The sequence below is a fragment of the Barbus barbus genome, assembly GCF_936440315.1.
Source record: "Barbus barbus genome assembly, chromosome: 44".
NCBI classification, from domain to species: Eukaryota; Metazoa; Chordata; class Actinopteri; order Cypriniformes; family Cyprinidae; genus Barbus; species Barbus barbus.
In genome coordinates this window covers 10,057,315-10,078,460 of record NC_136722.1, presented here as the reverse complement: position 1 = coordinate 10,078,460, position 21,146 = coordinate 10,057,315, and the positions used below count along the sequence as shown (strand labels likewise).

The 21,146-nt window shown below is 35.8% G+C and overlaps 1 protein-coding gene across 4 annotated transcripts in view; it reads left to right on the top strand.

Annotated features, from left to right (window-relative positions):
* Window positions 1-21,146, top strand: part of LOC306863030 (sickle tail protein homolog) — a 62,684-nt gene that overhangs the window by 29,330 nt on the left and 12,208 nt on the right. For all 4 annotated transcript variants that reach the window (XM_079406182.1, XM_079406179.1, XM_079406181.1 and 1 more), the window contains exons 4-10: window positions 2,488-2,581; window positions 14,118-14,869; window positions 17,036-17,140; window positions 17,446-17,495; window positions 19,095-19,261; window positions 19,621-19,796; window positions 20,874-21,010. In XM_079406182.1, the coding sequence (XP_079262308.1) occupies window positions 2,488-2,581; window positions 14,118-14,869; window positions 17,036-17,140; window positions 17,446-17,495; window positions 19,095-19,261; window positions 19,621-19,796; window positions 20,874-21,010 (1,481 nt within the window). The remainder of the gene's footprint in view (window positions 1-2,487; window positions 2,582-14,117; window positions 14,870-17,035; window positions 17,141-17,445; window positions 17,496-19,094; window positions 19,262-19,620; window positions 19,797-20,873; window positions 21,011-21,146) is intronic.

Below are 21,146 nucleotides of genomic sequence, written 5' to 3'. Positions count from 1 at the left end.
ACCTTAATAGAAATTAAACTCTATATTCTTTCAATTCGAGTCAAACATAGAATAGTTTAGCCTTTTAGCTTTAAAACAACTGTAATACTTAAACATTTTTATGAAAAAAATGTAACCACCTTTGGTTAACAAATAGAAATACTCTGCAAAATATCTGAATAACAAAAAGGCTTAAAAGTTAAACAATACATTTCAGTTTGGCAAGATGTTCAGGAAAAGCCCAACTAGTAAAATCTGTACAGGTTTATGTCAAAATAACACGTTAACTAATGTAGGAAAGAATAAATTACAGAAATGATCTTCTCTGCTGCATAATGTCAGATCGCGCTGTTCTTATGAGGTAAATTTCTCATAGCAGGTCTTCTTTCAAAAATGATGAATATTAGATGATTTTTTTTTTTCTTAATATTTTACTTTTTTTTTGTATCTAGGTGAGGGCATATGCGCGCAGGTGACTGCATATAATGAGCTCAGACACGGGAAAGACTGTACCTTGCTTTAGTTTCATACGGATTGCATAATCAGAAACATTAGTTTTTAATTTGAATTCGTTCAAGTAGACACTTCAAGATTTTTAGATTCTATTGATTTTAGTCTTATATGTATCTGAGTCAGAGCCGGCGCCAGGGCACCTCCATCAGAGGTGCATTTGAATTTCTGGGGGGGGGGGGCACAAATCACGTTTTGTGTGTGGCGAGTGGTGGTGGTGGGGGTTCGGGGTGGGATGGGAAGCGTGCAATCTGTGATTGCGTGCAGTTTCTGACGCTCGCTAAAGCGTGCAATCGCTTTCTTATGTGCACTGTTTTACCGGTTTCACTTTCGCTTTCGAAACGATCACGTTCAGCAAGAAGGGGAGAGGATGGAAAGTGGGGGCACCGTAACTCTGCCCGCGAATGCCCCCTCTTGGTGCCGGCCCTGATTTGAGTATTTAAGGTTTCTCTGTGAATCAGGAAAATCTGAAAGTGAACGCACCCGCACGCGGAGGGTTAAAGCCGCTGCATTCAATATCTTTAGACGGTACATTTAGATTTCAAATTCAATATTGCTTTTAGAACTGTTGAAATTATTTACTGTATGTAACGCAAGTACTTTATAAGTAACTGTAATTAAATTACCTAAAAATGAACAGTAATCCCTTACTTTACTTTTTCAGTGGATAAGTAATTTAATTACAGTAACGCGTTACTTAGTAACGCGTTACACCCAACACTGGTGCTAGTATACAGCTAAAAGTTGACAAAATTATACACTACAGTTCAAAAGTTGCTAATTAAATTTTTTTTTATTTGAAATAAGTCTTTTTTGCTCACCAAGGCTGCATTTATTTGATCAAAATGCAATAAAAATATTTATTTGTGAAATATTATTACAATTTAAAATAACTGTTTTCCATTCAAATATATTTTAAAAAGCTATTTATTCCTGTGATGGCAAAGCAAAATTTTCAGCAGCCATTACTCCAGTTTTCAGCGTCACGTGATCTTTCAGAAATCATTCTAATATGCTGATTTGTTCATTAAACTATTTTATATTATCATCAATGTTGAAAAAGTGGTTTTAATTTTCCAGTTTAGCATTTATTTAAATATAAATCTTTTTTAATATTATAAATATCTTTACTGTTATTTTTTGTCACTTACCATTAATTTAATGCATCCTTGCTAAGTAAAATATTAAAAGCATATCAGCCCTTCAGTTCCTCCCACCAAAACATACAGTTTCAGCTCAGTAAATACGTCAGTAGAGGAAAGAATCATTTGACCATCAAACGATTTCATGGTGTCTTTAAAGAACCAACCAATCAAAGCCAAATTTAATCATTGACTTTGTTTCCTCAGATCTGATGAAATTATCAAGTGACTCATAATCATATTGTCCTGTGTAGACAGAGAAGCAGTCCGTCTCTTTACATTTCCATGGTGATGTAACTTGCACTTTGATACGACTCCTTTTCTATCAAGGCTGTAAATCTGAATTACAGCCACATGACCACATATCAGACTTCATAAGAAAAATGCTCACGTCGCTTTACACAGCTAGGTTTCATACGCAAACACATTATGAGCGATCCTGGTAGACAGAGACTTAAAAACATATATAGACAAGCTTGGTTACTTAGTAGACACTTAATGTTTTCACTCGATGCTGTATTAGTAAATCATTCTTGGACCTACAGAGAATTGAAGTCTGGACATTAACGGAAATCTCAGACATGGATATTGTCTCGGAGAGTCGTACCTTCTCACCTCCATCTCCAGTTTCTCGCTCCAGTTCGCCTGTGTCTCTCAGTGAATCGCTTCATTCTCGCGATTCCTTTGACTTTTCTCGCTGTCACTCTCCGCTCTCACGTGTTGACATCTCGTCAGCCCTAGTGCACCCCGTTGTGGCAGAGCTGCGGGGCCGACCTTCAAGGCACCATGGCCGACCTCGTTCAGATGGTGACATTTGGTCTGTATATGTAACCGATGTGGATTTTTCCCAACACAGGAGCATCACAGATCACTCCTGCCTAAAAGTGTACCACAAAGATCCAGCGCACGCCTTCAGTCATGGAGCCCGGCCAAGCAATGGAGACGCAAGGGTGAGTGCCAACCTAGTGTGGACATTTTTGTTAAGAAAGAAGGCTTAATGGAGAAATCTTCTCCTAAAACTGGATTTGGTGCTCATATTGTGAAATGTATAATTGTGATCTAAATACTTCAGACTTCCATGTTGTGAGTCAGAACAGATACATATTACTCAAGCAGAGCAGTAAATAAAAGAGAATATGTAATAATATTTGGAGTTTGGTGCAGCTAAGAGCTCTGGTTAGCTTGGTTTTGTTAAGCATGGGTCTGGATAAAAAAAACTGACTTGTGAGGTTCACTAGTCTAGCTATGCTACTGTTCAAACGTTTGGGGTTTAGTAAGATTTTTAAATGTTTTGAAAGAAGTATTTTATGCTCACCAAGGCTGGATTTATTTGATTAATGAAACAGTATTATTTTTGTTTTCTGTTTAAATGTATTTTAAAATGTAATTTCTTCCTGTGATAGCAAAGCTTTTATTTTTAAGCAACCATTGCTTCAGTGTCACATGATCCCTGTTGATGAAACTGTTGTGCTGCTTAATATTTTTATGGAAACCATTATACATTTTGTCAAGATTCTTGGATGAATAGAAAGTGTAAAAGAACAGCATTTATTTGAAATAAATAATTTGTAACATAAATGTTCTTACTGTAACTTTCGATCAATGTAATGCATCCTTGCTGAATAAAAGTATTAATTTATGTAAAAAAATATATTTATTATTAATGTAAACAAATTTTAAAATCAAACATTATATATATATATATATATATATATATATATATATATATATATATATATATATATAGCATATTAATCCTATAAGTAAATTTAGGCACCAAATATGTGCCGATAATATATCATTTAAAATCTGGATATTCATTTTTAGGTTTGCTAAAGATTTAACAGTGTTGTTAAATTATTGATGTTTTAAAGATTAACCTAAACTTAAAAATAGGAGAAATGAGCATGAGCAATTATATGTACAATATCAACTTAGAAATATCCAGTATCAATTCATACCAATAAATGAAAATCCCTAATATCGGCCAGTAACCGATGTGATTCCGATATATATCATACTTAACAACACACGACCCTAAACAAGCATAAGTATAGAGTGCCTCCCTACTTGTTCAAACAGCCCACTAACTACTTGATTTTGAAAATATGTATATGTATATGTAATATGTATTATAATCCTCTGTAATCCCCACATGTTGCCATTTTTTATTTTTTGGCATGCTCAGAAGAAAGAACGAACTGAGGGCATTATTTAAATAACAGGTCCCTTCTCGGCCTCCAGTCTTCTGTTCGGCCGTCTCCAGGGGTCCCTGTGCTCTTCACAGTTAGAGTCACCCCCACCCCGGTCACCCCATTCCAATCCTTTCATGTCTGTCTTTGTCCCCCAGGCCTAATTTCAGGGGGATTGGATCAGGATTGAAGCATAATTGGTGGAAGCGCTGAATAGAAAGCAAAGTCTTTTTCCTCGTTCCTTTTCCTCCCATAATCCCCTCTAATCTCTGTTTGTTTGGCAGTGATGTAATGGAAATTAGATCGCAAGGCTTTCATTTTCTCTGTGTGTTTCCCCAAATTTAACAAGGTAGCCCCAGACTTTTGTCTGTGGTAATCCCCGGTCTGGCTTTGACCAACTCACACAGCTAATATGCATTTGATTAGAGCTTTAGACACTGCCATAAGAGCCCTTAAGGGAAGTTGTAGAAGTTCCAGGAAGTGAAGGACTTTACTTACTGTATTTTGTTTGATTTTTGTTTTAAGGCTCTTAATAACATTTTGTGTCGCTTTCAAGAGCATGCGTGCAAAGTTAGAAGTTGAAAGGCTATTGTTTGTGTCATATGTCTGTGTCTAAGTGGATTAAAGTATGTTGTGTGATGACTTACAGTTGTATACGTACACACGAGAGAGCGAGAAGGAATACAAAAGATAGAAACTATTATCTGTTCTCTGGCAAGAAAGCGAGAACAAGTTCACAGAAACAGTGTCAGCGTTTGTCATTGTGGCAGTTTACAGAGAAGTCAAGATACATTAAAAGTACAGCACTTTTTATTACTATAAGCTTTGTATGTTAGTCACACAAATGTGTGACTGTGCAAGTGTTTGGTGTTGGGTTGTCCTCTAGTTTAGGTAAAAATTTGATCAATAGAAACACATGTAACAAGTCAAGAAAAGTAAAATCAGCAAGAAACTGTAACAGACTTTACACCAGAGTTGTGTTTTTGTGAACAGCTTCAAGAGGTTATTGCATAACAGCTATCAAGGCTTCAAGTTTTGTGCAAGTTCTCACATGCTTTACCATGTGATCGACACGGATCATAGGTTTGACGCCCAGCTCATATTGTGTATCTGTAAAAACACAGCAGGCACTTTGCACGAAAAGGACGTAAAATAAGACCTGAAGAATTTAATATATGTATATTTGCAAAAAAATATTAGTGGAATAAGGTGTTTAACTGTCAGAAAATAATGAACCATTATGGAGACTGCTGTTTTTGCCAAATTCATCAGAATATTATTTCAGTAGAGTATGTGAAGAAAAATTACACTTTTGTGTGATTTCAATTATCAGAATTATTAAGGTCAAGACTGAAGCATGTGATTAATGCATTAAAGACTATACTTTTCAGACAATGTAGATAGCAGTTAAATAATAGCTCTTAAAACATTTTAAAGCATTGTATTTTGTTCCTCTAATGCTGTAATGTGACACCAAAGTTTACTATATTTATGGAATTATTTGTTTGTACGTATATGCTGGTCTGTAAATGTATCTGAGTGATATGATCCGAATATCTTGAAACTTGATAGAGCATATGACTTTAATCTCACGTCATCCAATTAAAAACCAGGAAATCCTAAACGGAGCACTTTCATGTCACATGAGAGTCTTTCTGCTCCTTCTATCTTCCCCGCTATGAAAAAAGGAACCATTTCATATCAACACACAGCAGTGGATGTTCATAAACAATGGTCCTTGTGTGCATGAAACCTGAGCGTAAATCAATATGCCAATGAAAATTTAGGACATAATTATTTGTTAAATAAGACACGTGGTTAATGGTTTATTGATTCATCTTTGTCAGGCATGACAGGCTAAATGGCATACTGTATAAATATGGAAATAAATCCAGTTGGGAGGATTGCCTGCAAATCTCCTAATCTAATTGTGTTTGGTTTAGTAATTCAAATAATTCAAGCTTGATTTGTAGCCAGAACACACATATGATGAAGACCATGCTCAAACACACACGCTGATGTTTTGACCACAGTTGTTGCTATTGTAATTGTCAGGTGACAAGAGATCCATTATGCTTTCATCCAAAGCTTAAATTGAAGTACACATACACACACATGTGAATGAGTAAACACACATACACAGAAACACATGATCAGGCCTTCTCAGTTCAAGCACTCAGACAGATTTAACAGACTAATGAAATAAGCCCTGCACCTGTTCAAACACACTATTTCTGTGTGTGTCTGTGTCAGATAGAGAGGAAGAACGAGTCTTGATCATTGTCGTAACTTTCTGTTGAAACTTTAGGCCAAAAACATACAGTGAATGGACTGCAGCAGAGTGAAAATGTATTTCATTCACTGAAATTATGTTAAAATACCAAATTACTGAAATCTGTTGTTTACCTTCATAATATACTGAATAAAAGAAAAAGTCACATGATAAATCAAAGTTCATCACAGGTAGCTTTTCCAAAAGTTGAGATAAATACTAATATATATATATATATATATATATATATATATATATATATATATATATATATATATATATATATATATATATATACAGTATATATATATATATATATATATATATATATATATATATATATAAAACATGTCAAATTTAATTCACTCAAATACAAAACGGCATCATGGGAACACAAATGACACTGAGATAATGCAATAAACATTAAAACCCAAATGTACATAAGTGCTCTTCAAATGTGAAGTGTTAAGGTCATTGCACACTGAGTACGAAAGTTTTACGTGCGTTTTTCAAGTTTTTCGTATTCCTCATCTTTTCCTATCAAAATGCATGCTACGGATGCGAAAACGCAGAAAATCAAACCTGATCCGAATTTTTTTAATGACGGACAAAGGTTTCGGAGACAGTGTGTAAACGTGACTGACACAACACGAGGTCATATTTATTTTTTAACATGCGAAAATGTTGGATGAAAATTTTGGACTCCGTGTGCAAGGACCTTTACACAGAGAATTCTGGGTCAAAATTTTTCAGTTTATGGTTTTCCACTGTTAATTATAAGATGCCATGGTAAATTTAACAGTATTTTACTGAAGAACTACATGAAATGTCACATTAGATATATTATAGCTTTTCACCATATAGCGAACTTACCATTAATCAATTTCTCACCGCAACAGTTTTGTAGTCTTTTACCATTCAAATTCAAAGATCATTTGAATTTGTATTTTTATGTAACACAAGTGTCTGTGTGTTGAAAATCCAGCCGTTAATTTAATTAAAGTGATTTAATGAGATTTTTTTAACAGTTGTGCACATATCCAGATCTGAATCTCTGTATCCGTACCTACACGCACACACACTTCTAAGCTCATATGCATGCAGCTGTGTGTGTCTCAGTGCCAGTCTGTTAAAACAGCAAGCGGATTATTGTGCAGCGTGACTGACCAGTTTACAGACGACTGTTAATTTGAAACAGACCCATAAAAACCAATGCAGTCTGCTAAATTCTGCATGCACGTATGGTCAGACTAGTCTTTTTTGACTGTCTGCGTGAAGTTTGGTCCAATTTGCAGATCATTCTGACCAAAAACTGCCTGAAGTTTTGAATTTTGGTATCCAAGATGTTTTTGGGCAAATCGAAAATCGATCATCTCACAGGTGTGTGTCAAGAATAATGGCATCTTTTTCCTACACTCAAACTTTCTGGTTGTAGGTTTTAACAAGGTCTTGTGGCCATTTATCTAAGAAAGAGAAAGCAAGAGGAGCAGAAAATGAGAGGAAAAAGGGGGCATCAGAATTTGTCTTTAATCCCTCTTGGGCCAAATTCAAACCAAATGTTCTCATTCCGTCATCTTTTGATTTCTTTATTTATCACCGGTTTAATGTTTCATGTCAGCCTTCCTCCAGCAAATTCTCTACCTTTTAAGGTAATGCCCTGAGAAAACGAAGAGATGAGAACCTGGAGAGGTTGAGACAGGCAAGAACTTTCATGTTATTCAGACAGTGTTGCAGGTAACATCTGGAGGTGATCATTATGCCTTCAAGCTCGTTATGCTATCAAACTCCAACAAATCTGCAGAAAATACATATATATATATATGTATATATATATATATATATTTCACAGTACTGTAGCTTTGTAGGTAGGTCTCTTGAAGCATCTTGGAAATGGAGCACTGTGGAGCAATCTGTTGTCTGATATGTGCATACAAAAATCTCACTGGGTTATAACTGTAAAATTGGGATAATATGATCATATTTTCTTGACCTGGTAAGAACTCTACCGCAGCATTTTGGACTATCTGTAGCTTGTTTATTGAAGATGCAGGACAACCACCTAGCAGTGCATTACAATAGTCCAGTCTATAGGTTATGAATGCATGAACTAGCTTTTCTGCATCAGAAACAGGTAGCATGTTTCAAAGCTTGGCAATGTTTCTAAGATGGAATAATGCTGTTTTTGTAACATGGGACATGATTTTCAAAGGACAAGTTGCTGTCTAATATAACACCCAGATTTTTGACTTTAGAGGACATAACAGTATATCAGTCTAGTTGTAAATTGTAATCCAAGAGATTCTGTGTACAGTTTTTTGGTCCAATAAGTAATATCTCTGTCTTATCTGAATTTAATAGGAGGAAATTATTGGTCATCCAATCTTTTAAATTTTTTACACAATCTATTAGCTTAGATAGTTGAGAAGTTTCATCTGGTCTTGTTGAGATATATAGTTGAGTATCATCAGCATAACAATGAAAACTAATCCCGTATTTTCTAATAATATTACCAAGGGGCAACATGTATATTGAAAATAGCAGAGGACCTAGGACAGATCCTTGTGGTACTCCATACTTTACTGGTGGTAACTGAGATGACTCCCCATTTAAATGAACAAAGTGGTAGCGATCGGACAGGTAGGATCTAAACCATCTTAAAGCCTGCCCTTGAATACCAGTATAGTTTTGTAATCGATCTATGAGTGTGTCATGGTCTATAGTGTCGAACGCAGCACTAAGATCAAGTAATACTAGCAATGAGATGCAGCCTTTGTCTGAAGCAAGAAGCAAGTCTTTTGTAATTTTAACAAGTGCAGTTTCTGTGCTATGGTGAGGCCTGAAACCTGACTGAAATTCTTCATAGAGATCATTTTTTGCAAGTAGGAACACAATTGAGCAGACACAACTTTTTCTAAAATTTTAGACATAAACGGAAGATTTGAAATGGGTCTGTAATTTGCCAGTTCATTAGAATCTAGTTGTGGTTTCTTAATAAGAGGCTTAATAACCGCCAGCTTGAATGGTTTTGGGACGTGACCTAAATATAACGATGAGTTAATAATATTGAGAAGCGGTTCTTCTGCTACAGGTAACAACTCTTTCTGTAGTTTAGTGGGTACAGGATCTAATAAACATGTTGTTGGTTTAGATACACTGATAAGTTTATTAAGCTCTTCCTGTCCTATAGTTGTAAAGCACTGCAGTTTTTCTTTGGGTGCGATAAATGAAGCTGAAATTCTAGACGCAGTAGAATCTACATTTGTTATTGTGTTTCTGATGTTATCTATTTTATCAGTAAAGAAATTCATAAAGTCATTACTATTAAACTGTGAGGGAATATTTAGATCGGGTGGCGTGTGTTTATTTGTTAGTCTAGCCACTGTGCTAAATAAGAACCTTGGATTGTTTTGGTTATTATCTATGTTTGCGGATATGCTCTGCCCTGGCAGCTTTTAGAGCCTGTCTATAGCTGGTCATACTGTTTTTCCACGCAATTCTAAAAACTTCTAAGTTAGTTTTTCTCCATTTGAAGATTACGAGTTTCTTTCTTGAGAAAATGGGTATAACTGTTGTACCATGGCGCAGTACGTTTTTCTCTAACCTTTTTCAATTTGATGGGGGCAACATCTTCTAATGTATTAGAGAAGATAGTGCCCATGTTGCTAGTCATTTCGTCTAGTTCATGTGTATTTATGGGTACACAGAGCAGTTGAGATAAATCAGGCAGGTTATTTGTGAATCTGTCTTTGGTGGCTAGAACAATAGTTCTGCCCAGACGATAACGCGGAGCCATATAATTAATATCAGTAATACGCAGCATGCACGATACAAGGAAATGATCAGTAACATCATCACTTTGAGGTACGATATCTATATCAGTAAGATCAATTCCATGCGATATAATTAAATCTAGCCTATGATTAAAACGATGAGTGGGCCCGGTGACGTTTTGCTTGACTCCAAAAGAGTTTATTAGGTCAGTAAACGCAAGTCCTAACGCATCATTTGTATTATCAACGTGAATGTTAAAATCTCCGACAATTAGCAGTTTATCAACATTGACCAATAGATCTAAGAGGAAATCTGCTAATTCTTTTAGGAAATCTGTATATGGCCCTGGCGGTCTATACACAGTAGCCAGAGCAAGAGATAGGAGAGATTTCTTTTGCATATCTAACAGTGTAACATTAAGCAGAAGTATTTCGAATGAGTTAAACCTCCTGTATCCTGTTTTCTGAGTAACATTGAGAATATCACTATATATTGTTGCCACACCTCCACCACGACCAGTCTGACGGGGCTCATGTTTATAACAGTAGCTTGGTGGAGTAGACTCATTTAGACCAAAATATTCATTGGGTTTAAGCCAGGTTTCAGTCAGGCAGAGTACATCAAAATTATTATCTGTGATCATTTCATTTACAATAACTGCTTTGGGTGCGAGTGATCTAATGTTTAGGAGCCCAAGCTTTAAAAATAGTTTTTGTTAATTTATTTTGCGTTTTTCTGGTTTAATCACGATCAGATTTTTTCTAGATCCTGCATTTAATTTATATTTTGACCTCGCTATTTGGGGAACAGACACAGCCTGTATAGATTGGATAACGCAAGTACTTCTATCTTTTAAGTGGGTAGAACAAAAGTCATCATAGTAGTTATTTGAGAATTGGCTTACTAGTCAGATGGAGCGTAGCGTCCTGGAGATGTTGTCCGACAGGAGTTCCTCTCCGACTCTGCTGGGGTGCAGGCCATCAGCATGGAAAAGCCTAGGATAACGTTCGGGGTTCAGACACACTCTCTAAATCTAGATTAAAGACACATCACTTTAGCCAAGCATTCACATAATGCATTTTATAAACTTGTACTGCAGTTATATCTGATCAAATGTACATTTATTATTATTCTTTAGCTTGGGTTGAACAAATCATTTTTGCTTAGATGGAACAGCAGCTACGCTAATTATGTCTCTATTTGTCTCTGTTTCTGCCACGGGATTAACATCGGTGGTAACTAGGAATTACCGAAACTTCAGTCTGGATCCAACCCTTAAATGACTTTTGCACAGTACTCTGCATGTATATAGGTTTTACAAAAATATTAAGCAGCACAACTGTTTTCAACACTGACCACCAAAATCAGCATTGGAATGGTTTCTGAAGGCTCATATGACACTTAAAGGGATAGTTCACCCAAAATGTAAATTCTGTCATCATTTACTCACCCTCAAGTAGTTCCAAACCTGTATGAATTTCTTTGTTCATACAAACAAACATTCTTTTGTAACCAGGCTGTTTTGGGGCACCATTGACTTCCAAAAAAAATAATACTATGGAAGTCAATGGTGCCTCAGAACTGCTCTATTTCCCACTTTCTTCAGAATATCTTCCTTTGTGTTCCACAGAACAAAGACATTCATACAGGTTTGAAACTACTTGAGGGTGAGTAAATGATGACAGAATTTTCATTTTTGGGTGAACTATCCCTTTAAAACTGGAGAGACGTATAACTGCAGAGAAAATTACAATTAATACATGACATTTTAAAATATGTACAGATAACGGTTATTTTAAATTGTTGTATTTCATAATATTAATGTTTATAATGTATTTTTGCTCAGATAATGGCAGTGTTGGTAAACATAATACTAGAGGTGGCAGGAAATGTTGGACATGTCCACAAGTTCTGGCGAAAAATGAGATTGAATATTTTTTTGTCTTTACATGTTTGAAGTGGTAAAGTGGTTAGTGAATTGCATATTTATTCATAGGATTCACCACCATGGTGATATGATGCTGCATGCATGCTGGTGTCCTGAGGCACATAAAGACTTGGAAGTCTCACCTGTTCTGGGTGTAGTCTGAACGCTGGCTCGCCCCAGCACAATGCTCTCATTGTTTGAGATTCAGAGAAGCAGGGCAATGTTTCGAACCAAGGAACATAATTCTGTCGTCTTTCTATTATTTTACAAAGCTCTTTGGCTTAAAGGCACGCTCTTGTCTGTTTCTTCTCTATGTCTCTGCTTTGTTTGGTTTCTATTTTCGGATGATGCAGACATATTCAGAAAATAAATGCTTTGCTGTGTACTGCCTTCTAAGGTGTATTCTAGTTCAAATGGAACCTAATTTGATTTGGTACTATTGCTTTAAATGAGTTACTGGTTTTAAAAAGGCTTTTTGCTAAATGAAATTGGGCCTGAGGTGATGGAAAAGTCTGAATGACTGTTTTGTTTTCCTGTCAATTTTACGTACCGAAAAAAGAACACATTTAGTTTCACTCTAAACCAGTTTTTCTCTGAATTCTGTTCATCTGTCAAGTCATATGGTTTTTCCTGTTGCTCCTCATTGCTGAGTTTGGAGCCGGATACATCTGAGTTTGTCTGTCTAGTATCCTCAGGCGTGAAGTTCTGCATTCTGAAGTGCACTGATCGGATATCTTTCATCCGCTCAGGTCATATCTGAAATCTCAGTGGCTTATTCTTTTATTTTTTTGTTGCATGCAGTTACTTATCAGATGAAGATACTTTTTAAGTGGTCTTAATGGTCGTATGTTGGTGTTTTTTTCCTGTCTCCATCTGTTATGTTTACTGCTTGTTATTTCTGAATGAAATGGCAGTTTATCAGCAGCTTATCTTTTCATCATTTGTATTTAGCAGATTGTGGTAAACCGGTAACATTGCTTTATGGATGCAGACTCTGTTTAAAGCAATACTATATCCACTTATGCCTTTTAATTACATTGTGGGATGCATATGAACCATGACCACCTATGTCTTAGTGCACACACACACACATACTTGCACAGTTTTTCCAAAATATGAGCTTCCATCTGAAGCGTATTAGTGTGATTAGTCTACTCTGGGAGACCTTCTTGGGTGGTCAGGTCAGATCAGGCTGCCCATGTGTGCTGCCTGTTTAAAAACCAGCATAGATTACAGGTGCTCTGAATTTAGATGGAACACAATGACATATTATTTGATCCAAGCAGATGGGGCTTTTAACCATGAATACCATGATCAGTCAGTGTTTCTTTCTTTGACTCCTTTCAGCCCTTTCATTTCACATGTGAGATGGAAATGTAACACTTCTTTCTCACTGTGATGAATGAACAGAATAGCCTTTCTAGACTAAACTAGAGCATTGAACATCACATGGACCTTCTTTTTGTGTGTATTCATCAGTGTTGCTATTGTTAATTGAAAAACTAAAACTGTTAGAAAATATTTTTTGGATTATTAAAATAAAGATTAAAAAAAATCTAAATATCAGATGAAAAACAGAAAAGCTTAAATGAAAATGAGAAATGTTGCCCTGTCAACTTTCCGAAATTAGAAAAGTTGAAGTACTGAAATTACCAAAATCACAACTGAAGTACAATAAATGTAAGCTAAATAGAAATAAAAAAGACAAAAGCACATAACAAAATGAAAATGAAAACTGAACTTTTTAAAATAAAATCATCATAAAATCTTATTAATTCAAAATATTAATAAATACTATAATAGCATATAAATAATACTAAAGTAACAATGGTATTTATGTTTAACATTCAAAGTGTAATTTTGGAGAATTTAGTAAGTTTTAGTGAGTTTTATTCTCTAATTTTATTTTTTTAGAGATTACATTATTACATTACATTATGGTTCTAAATGTAGAAATATATTAAGAAATATAATTTTAATGTGATATCAGCAAGTATTTTTTGAGATTTCAATGGATCATTTTATTTTATTATTTATTATTTAATTTTAATTTAATTTAATTTTGCTGCATAAGCCACTTACCAAATACAGGCCATGTTACCAAATACAATTAACTTTTTCTGTTCGCATCACATATTTGAATACGTTATGTGTAATTCATTTTTTAAATCTTAAACCAGGCTTAAGCTGACTAAAAGACCAACTATGACCAACAAACCAGTTTAGGCTGGTTTATAAGCTGGTTTTAATTCAGCTGCATTTCTTATGTTTGAAATGTTTTCTCTCTTTTAATGTGAAATCTTATGTCATTTTCTCTCATTTAGGTTCACAGGGAGATGATGTATGTTGGACCGAGTGGTCATCCTCTCCGGCAGCCCCCAATGGGTCCTCCTCCACCCCATATGCAGGGCTCCATGTCCCCTACCACACCTCATGCGATGCCCCCCTCCCCATCCCGTATCCCCTTCGGCCCACGCACCTCAGGCGGTGGGGTTGCCACGATGCCACGTGAACGAGCAGGACACACACTCCCCGCCCCCGCTCGCGCATCCTCCCCCTGCCCGAGCGCCATCCTCGAGCGGCGTGACGTCAAACCTGATGAGGACGTAGCTGCAAAGAGCATGTCGCTGCCCACCCGAGCCGAAAGTCATTATGCTGACCCCTATATGTTACATCACCATGCCCCACCCCCTGACACAGTAGACCACGCCTACCACCGTGCCACCATGCGCTCTTACAGTAACCCCGGCGTTCCCATAGAGCCCACAGACCATCCTTCGCTCTTCCGACAGAAAAGCAGGAAGTATACAGATAGCCAGGTACCCATGCTAGGCTCCAAAACCCCACCCCCTTCCCCACACCGGATGGCCGAGATGCGAGTGATGGACATTCACACAGTCCAACCGCAGAGTTCCATGACTCTCGAAAGGGCATCACCTATCAGACAATCATTTAGGAAGGAGGCTCCTCTTGCTATGGATACCATGGTAAAGGCAAGGGGTGGCATGGGATCCCCAGCCACCCCTGATCTTCAGGTTCACAATCCTCTTGCCCCCCCAACAGACCCTCAGACACGGTAAGTCATCATTAAAGTAAACGAGAATATTGAAGCATGAAAATAACTAACTTTACATCTACAACATCCCAGTATACATCAGCATCTGTGATATGTTCATATTCTAACTCGGCATCAGTTTAGTGTCTTCCACTGCATCATGGCATTCCCTAACTGCATCCAAAACACATAAACAATGTCTTGTCTAAGTACTAGCAGCTATTATTGGATGTGCGTGTTAACGTTTATATGGAAATTTGTAACCAACTAGTCGATTACTCTAACAAACATCCAAAAGAGAGTCAAAAAAATAGTTTGTATATAGTAAATGACCCATCTGAAATAGCCTAGTTATTCTATCCAACAGTGAAACTTCATACTGAATGCTGCTGAGAAGTAGGTCATATACTGTATATGCAATGTGCTTGTCTTGGATTATGATCATTGTAAATAAACACAAGTGTTCACTTAATCAACATTAGCAAATATAGACATATACTGTATATTTATAGTAACTGAATCAATAGGCAGTGCAGTACTAGTAAGTCAAAAGACTTCTTCACTTTCTAAGTGGACATTTCTCCGAGCGAGAAACATAGAGAAAACAAACACGTATAAGGTCTGAGGTCAAATTAAAGGATTTTGTTTTCCACTCCCGATACTTTTAACATTAATATATTCATTTTTAAAATGTAAGATTAGGATGACAGTAGCTATATAAAGCAAAACATAAATGTGCAAACAATTTAAACAATTAGCCTATTTGCAATGTCAAGTAGCTGCAGCATTATCAATTAGTCGACTATATCCCTAGTTATGTTCACGTAAAAAAATGTAGGGTTGTTACTCTGTTTAGCTGGGTTTTAAAAAATACAGCTTTGTGTAACTCAGAAAAAGACTTTGAACTGTAATTCAGTCAGCTTTGTTTTACTGTGTTGGTTAAGTGGACTTAATCGTACCCTTTATGTTTGTCTATGCCTTGTAAGTCAGATTTATTGTGCTTGGCGATGTACTCGTTGGCTGAGAACAGTCAATACACAGTCAACATGCTAAACTGTTTTTAAAGGGTAGAGCACTTGCAGGCCAGACGTTTCTAACATTATCCTGTAGAGCTAAGAAATAGTGGTTCGGTGTGTGTGTTGGCACAGAAAGGGCAAATGGGCAGTTTAGCATTTAAAAAAAAAAAGACTTTAGTTAATCATCATTTGAAAAGTTCATGTTTTTGATTTATTGTGTTTTTTTTGTATATGCTACAAAGATCATAGGCAGGAGTCCAGATCTTACTCCCTTTCACTTAATGCTTTTTGTAGATAGGATTGACCTTAAATTATAATTTAAATGTGGTTAATATGTTGCCAAGAGATTTTTTTTTTTACCTCACATAAAAATCTCAATTTATGAATACAGCATGCGTTTAAAAATTTGGGGTTGGTAAGATTTTTTAATGTTTTTGAAAAGTCTTATGCTCAACAAATATACTGTAAAAACAGTAACATTGTAAAATATTATTACAATTTAAAAATACTGATTTCTATTTATTTCTTTGATGATGAAGCTGAATTTTTTAGCAGTCATTAATCCAGTCTTCAGTGTCACATGATCTTTCAGAAATCAGTCCAATTTGCTGATTTGTTGCTTTAGAAACGTTTCTTAATATTATCAATTCTCTAAACTATTGTGCTGCTGAATACTTTTGTGGAAACTTTTTTGTTGTTGTTGTATCAGAATTTTTTGATGAATAGAAAGAACAGAATTTATTTTAAATAGAAATCTTATAATATTATAAATGTATTTACTGTCACTTTTAATCAGTTTAATGTAATCTTGCTGAATCAACATTGTAAGTGATAACAACACTGCAAGTGATAAAGCAAGTATTGCACTTGGTAAATTTTATTTCAAATTTCTTTTCGAGCATTAAAGTACAAGAGACTGTGCTTTATTGTAAATATAGTCAAATTTAGGCTGATACCAGTGAACTGATCATTATTTTCATGTTATAGTCAATAACCAATAAATGGCCATTTTTTGTGTAAATACATTAAAACTAAACACTAAAATCAATTGTTAAAGGCTACAAGTGAATTTAGACCTTACAACATTTTAATGTTTAAATTTTCCCCCCTCGCCCGTCTCCACACATGCCCCATCAGTAGTAAGCATGCAATATGCTCTATCTCTCTGCAGAGAGAGAATGAAGGCCATGGAGGAGCAAATAGCCAGTCTGACTGGTCTTGTGCAGCATGCTCTCTTAAAGAGCCACAGCACTAACAGCAACAAGGAACACCCCAGGTAAGCAGGGCAGGCTGGGTAATGTAGTTCCCAGAATATCACATCGTTTCCCAAATCAGATAAGATAAGAAAAAGCAGGAATATGGTGGAATAAAGGTGGTGGTAATCAGACACTGGGTGTTTGAAAAAGACTTGGTGGGTTATTTGACTACTAACTGTGCATGAACTAAATTAACTCATTCTCACAGTAACTGGTGCCTTTACGACACAGACTAAATGCAAGTGTTTGTAGAGTGATTTTGTCTGTGTGTGTATGCATGTGCATATGTGCATTCAGTCATTTTATATCTCTTGCATTTTTCCAGCGAGAAACCAGTAAAATCCGGATCACCGGCTCACAGCACATCTAGCACAGGTAAATTCCTCCTTACCATTGCTTCTAGACCTCATCTGGTGTTTCTAGTGGTCAACATATATTCTTATCTATTATTAGTAATATAAGGCAAATTCTGTAATACTCTCTCATCTACCATCAACATTCAGCAAATTTATATCATTTAAACAAGTCTTTGAATATCTCATAAAAAAAAATAGTTTCACAAACCTTGCGAACTTGCAGTGCGATCTTCTGAAGTGTGCATTTGTAGACTTCATAAAAAATATTTGTACAATCAAACTTTAAGTTCTTGGTTTCAAATTATACTGCATTATATTCAGATGGCCGCTGTCATATTCATGTCATATTCATCGTGTAATGTAAGCAAAATTAGCAAATTCACTGTAAAAAAAAGAAAAAGTTGAGCGAACTTAAAATTTTAAGGATTTTTGAGTTCTCTCAACTTATTTTTGTAGGAGATTCTCAACGTTTTGTTATATAAACTTAAAACAATAAGTTGAGAAAACTCAAAAATCTGCTGAAGCTGGTTGCCTTAAAATTTGAAGTTGGCTGAACTTTTTCTTTTACAGTGTTGTTAAAAAAAAAAAAGATTCCTAGTGCTCACAGGCTAGCCAGATTACTGACTGCCCTTAGTGTTTACATTTTTTGTTTGCTTTCTTTTTATTAATATTTTTTATTTGTAAAAAAAAATACTAATAGGATTACAGAATCAATAAGTTGCCATCTAAAGTATAAATCGGTTTATTTCAAGTGAAGATGTTTTTGTGTTATTTTCATATAATTTCAAATAAAGCAATTGTTTTGCATGTGTTTTTACTATATTTAAATTGAATAGCGTGATATATACATTGGCTTTATATTGGTCAGCCTGCTCTCTAAGATATTGGCATTGGCCATAAAAAACAACATTGGTTGACCACTATTTGTGTGTGTGTGTGTGTGTGTGTGTGTGTGTGTGTGTGTGTATGTGTATAGTGGCTCTTGCAGCAACAGATTGTAATGCAGTGGCTATTGTGCATCCCAAAAATCTGTCACTCAGAATTGCAGCCTGCCACATGTTTCCCACTGTTTCCACACATACACACTGACGCGAACACAGAGAGCAAGTCACTCAAACAGCATAAGCCACGAAAGAACAAACATGTCTACACGCTGTCTTGTACACTTACATAAATATGTGCTTTTGCAAGAACTGACCTGAAATGCTGTATTTTCAGTTATGCTCAGTGGAGTTTGAAATGTAATCTTGCCAAATGTTATGGTCAAATATGGGTACAACAACAAATATCCTTAAGCTTAGGGCCAATATATATATATATATATATATATATATATATATATATATATATATATATATATATATATATATATATATATATATATATATATATATATATATATATACTGTATGTGAATATGTATTTGTAAAAAGATTATAATTTCTCTTAAAAAAAAAAAAACTTGGATCATCACATTATTTTTTAGCAATCCATCTATATCTGTGTCAAATAACTATGTCACACATACATTTGAGGGCCCAGTCTGACGTCTTATCTTGAAATACCTTTGTTTGTTATTATAGGTCATGTTTTTTGTGTGTTTTTGTATTTTATTCAGGAGGTTCTCCTGTGTTAGCACCAAAAGTTGCTGCAGCACCTCCTGAGCGCAGCACCCCCGCCCCTACACCACCACTAGGCCCCGCTCCCTTGCATGTTAACCTACACCTGTTCAGGAAGAATGTCTCTGAGCTCCGCCTCCAACTGCAACATATGAGACAACTACAGGTAATGAAAGTCAGTTAATATCATGAGAAATCTGCTGTTATATGCATTTTGCCCCATATTTGTTCAACAGGTGTCTTAATGCTCATTGTTATTTTAAAGACAACATGAAACAACATTCATAACTCATTTATCTAGAGTAACGTGACAGATTTACATTCAGTAAAATAATATTCAGGGAAAAATTCAGTTTTACATTAAAATCATTATAACACACTACAGTATCAGCAAGAAATATTTTTACCTTTATTTAGCAAAGACGCATTAAATTGATTAAACGTCACAGCAAAGACACATATATATAATTATATATACAGTATATATATAATTTTATAAAATGAAGTAAATGTGTGTGTTTTCAGCTTCAGAATCAGGATTGTGTGCGTGCTCAGATAAAGCGTGCAGAGCAAGAGATCAGTGTGAAGCTGGCTGAAATGCTGAGACGACAGGAAGATCCGACACAGAAACAGAGGACACTGGTGGAGGAAGAGAGACACCGATATCTCAGCATGCAGGAAAGAGTTCTCGCCCAGCTGGGGTACGACTCACACACACACACACACACACACACACACACACACACACACACACACACACACTCCATGGAATCTGAAATTCACTTAAATGCCTTTTTCTTAATCATTTCTCGTACGATCCATTACAGCCCCTTTTTTAACTCATAGCCCTGTCCATCCTGCTGTGTGTAAACCATAATTTAATCCCACTTTAATTTAATTGGTTAACAAGCGTGATCTCCAGACAGCTTTAAACATGCACAACTGAACTCAGTGGGAATAAACACTAGGCAGAGATCAGGAGCAGCATTAACACTCTGTTTTGCTTGGTTTTACGCCAGTGCCCAGTCAGCAAAGGTCTCTGGGTGCCTGTGAGCAGTGAATCGTTGAGCCAACAAGGACAGTTTGACTTTTACATGTGTGGCAACTTAGGAATGTAGCATCAAAACAGCAGTTTTCTCCTCTTTGTGAAAGGAGATGTGAAACGTGGAACATTAGCAAACTGCCTCATCTTATATACCGAATTACACATAATTTATATAATAATGTATTTAATGTGATGTAGAACTTAATTTAGTTTCAGCATAAATTTTTTTGTTATGCATTTTTTCTTTTTTTGGAAGCTAAGATGAGTGTACAAGAATGCATCATAAAATCTGTTGTTTAAAAATGATAGATAGATAGATAGATAGATAGATAGATAGATAGATAGATAGATAGATAGATAGATAGATAGATAGATAGATAGATAGATAGATAGATAGATAGATAGATAGATAGATAGATAGATAGATCACTGATATAAACAAGCATGGTGTAACATAAGCAAATCATCGTGGCCATAATGCAATAATTCTCTCTAAACTCTCACTAAATCCTGCAAGCACTGGATAGATTTCTTCAACCAGAATTCTAGCAGCCAAGACCACATAGACACTTGGTGGCAAAAATGTCAAGAGCATAATGTGAAATCTACACTGCCCTCTGGTGCCACAACAGTGTAATTTCAATATTGATGACAAAAACACAAGTTTATATGGATGGATTGGCTCATTTGCATTGCTATTTGTGTCATAAGTGTCACGTGTGTTTGTGTGTAGAGATCTGGAGCAGTATGTGGAGACACTGAGAACTGACTCCAGCCCTGTTGTGTCTCAGAGATCTGTGACGCTGAAGGAGGTAGAGGAGGGAGCTGTCAGTCTGAGGAAGGTGGGCGAGAACCTGGCTGGACTGAAAGGTACAACAACATAAATTACCTCAGACAAACTATTTTATATAATAATTGATTGTAAGCAACTGGACTTTGCTTTCTTGTTATTCAAAATGTAACAGTGGCTTCCTTAGCTACAGGAAGTTGAGTATTCTCCGTTATT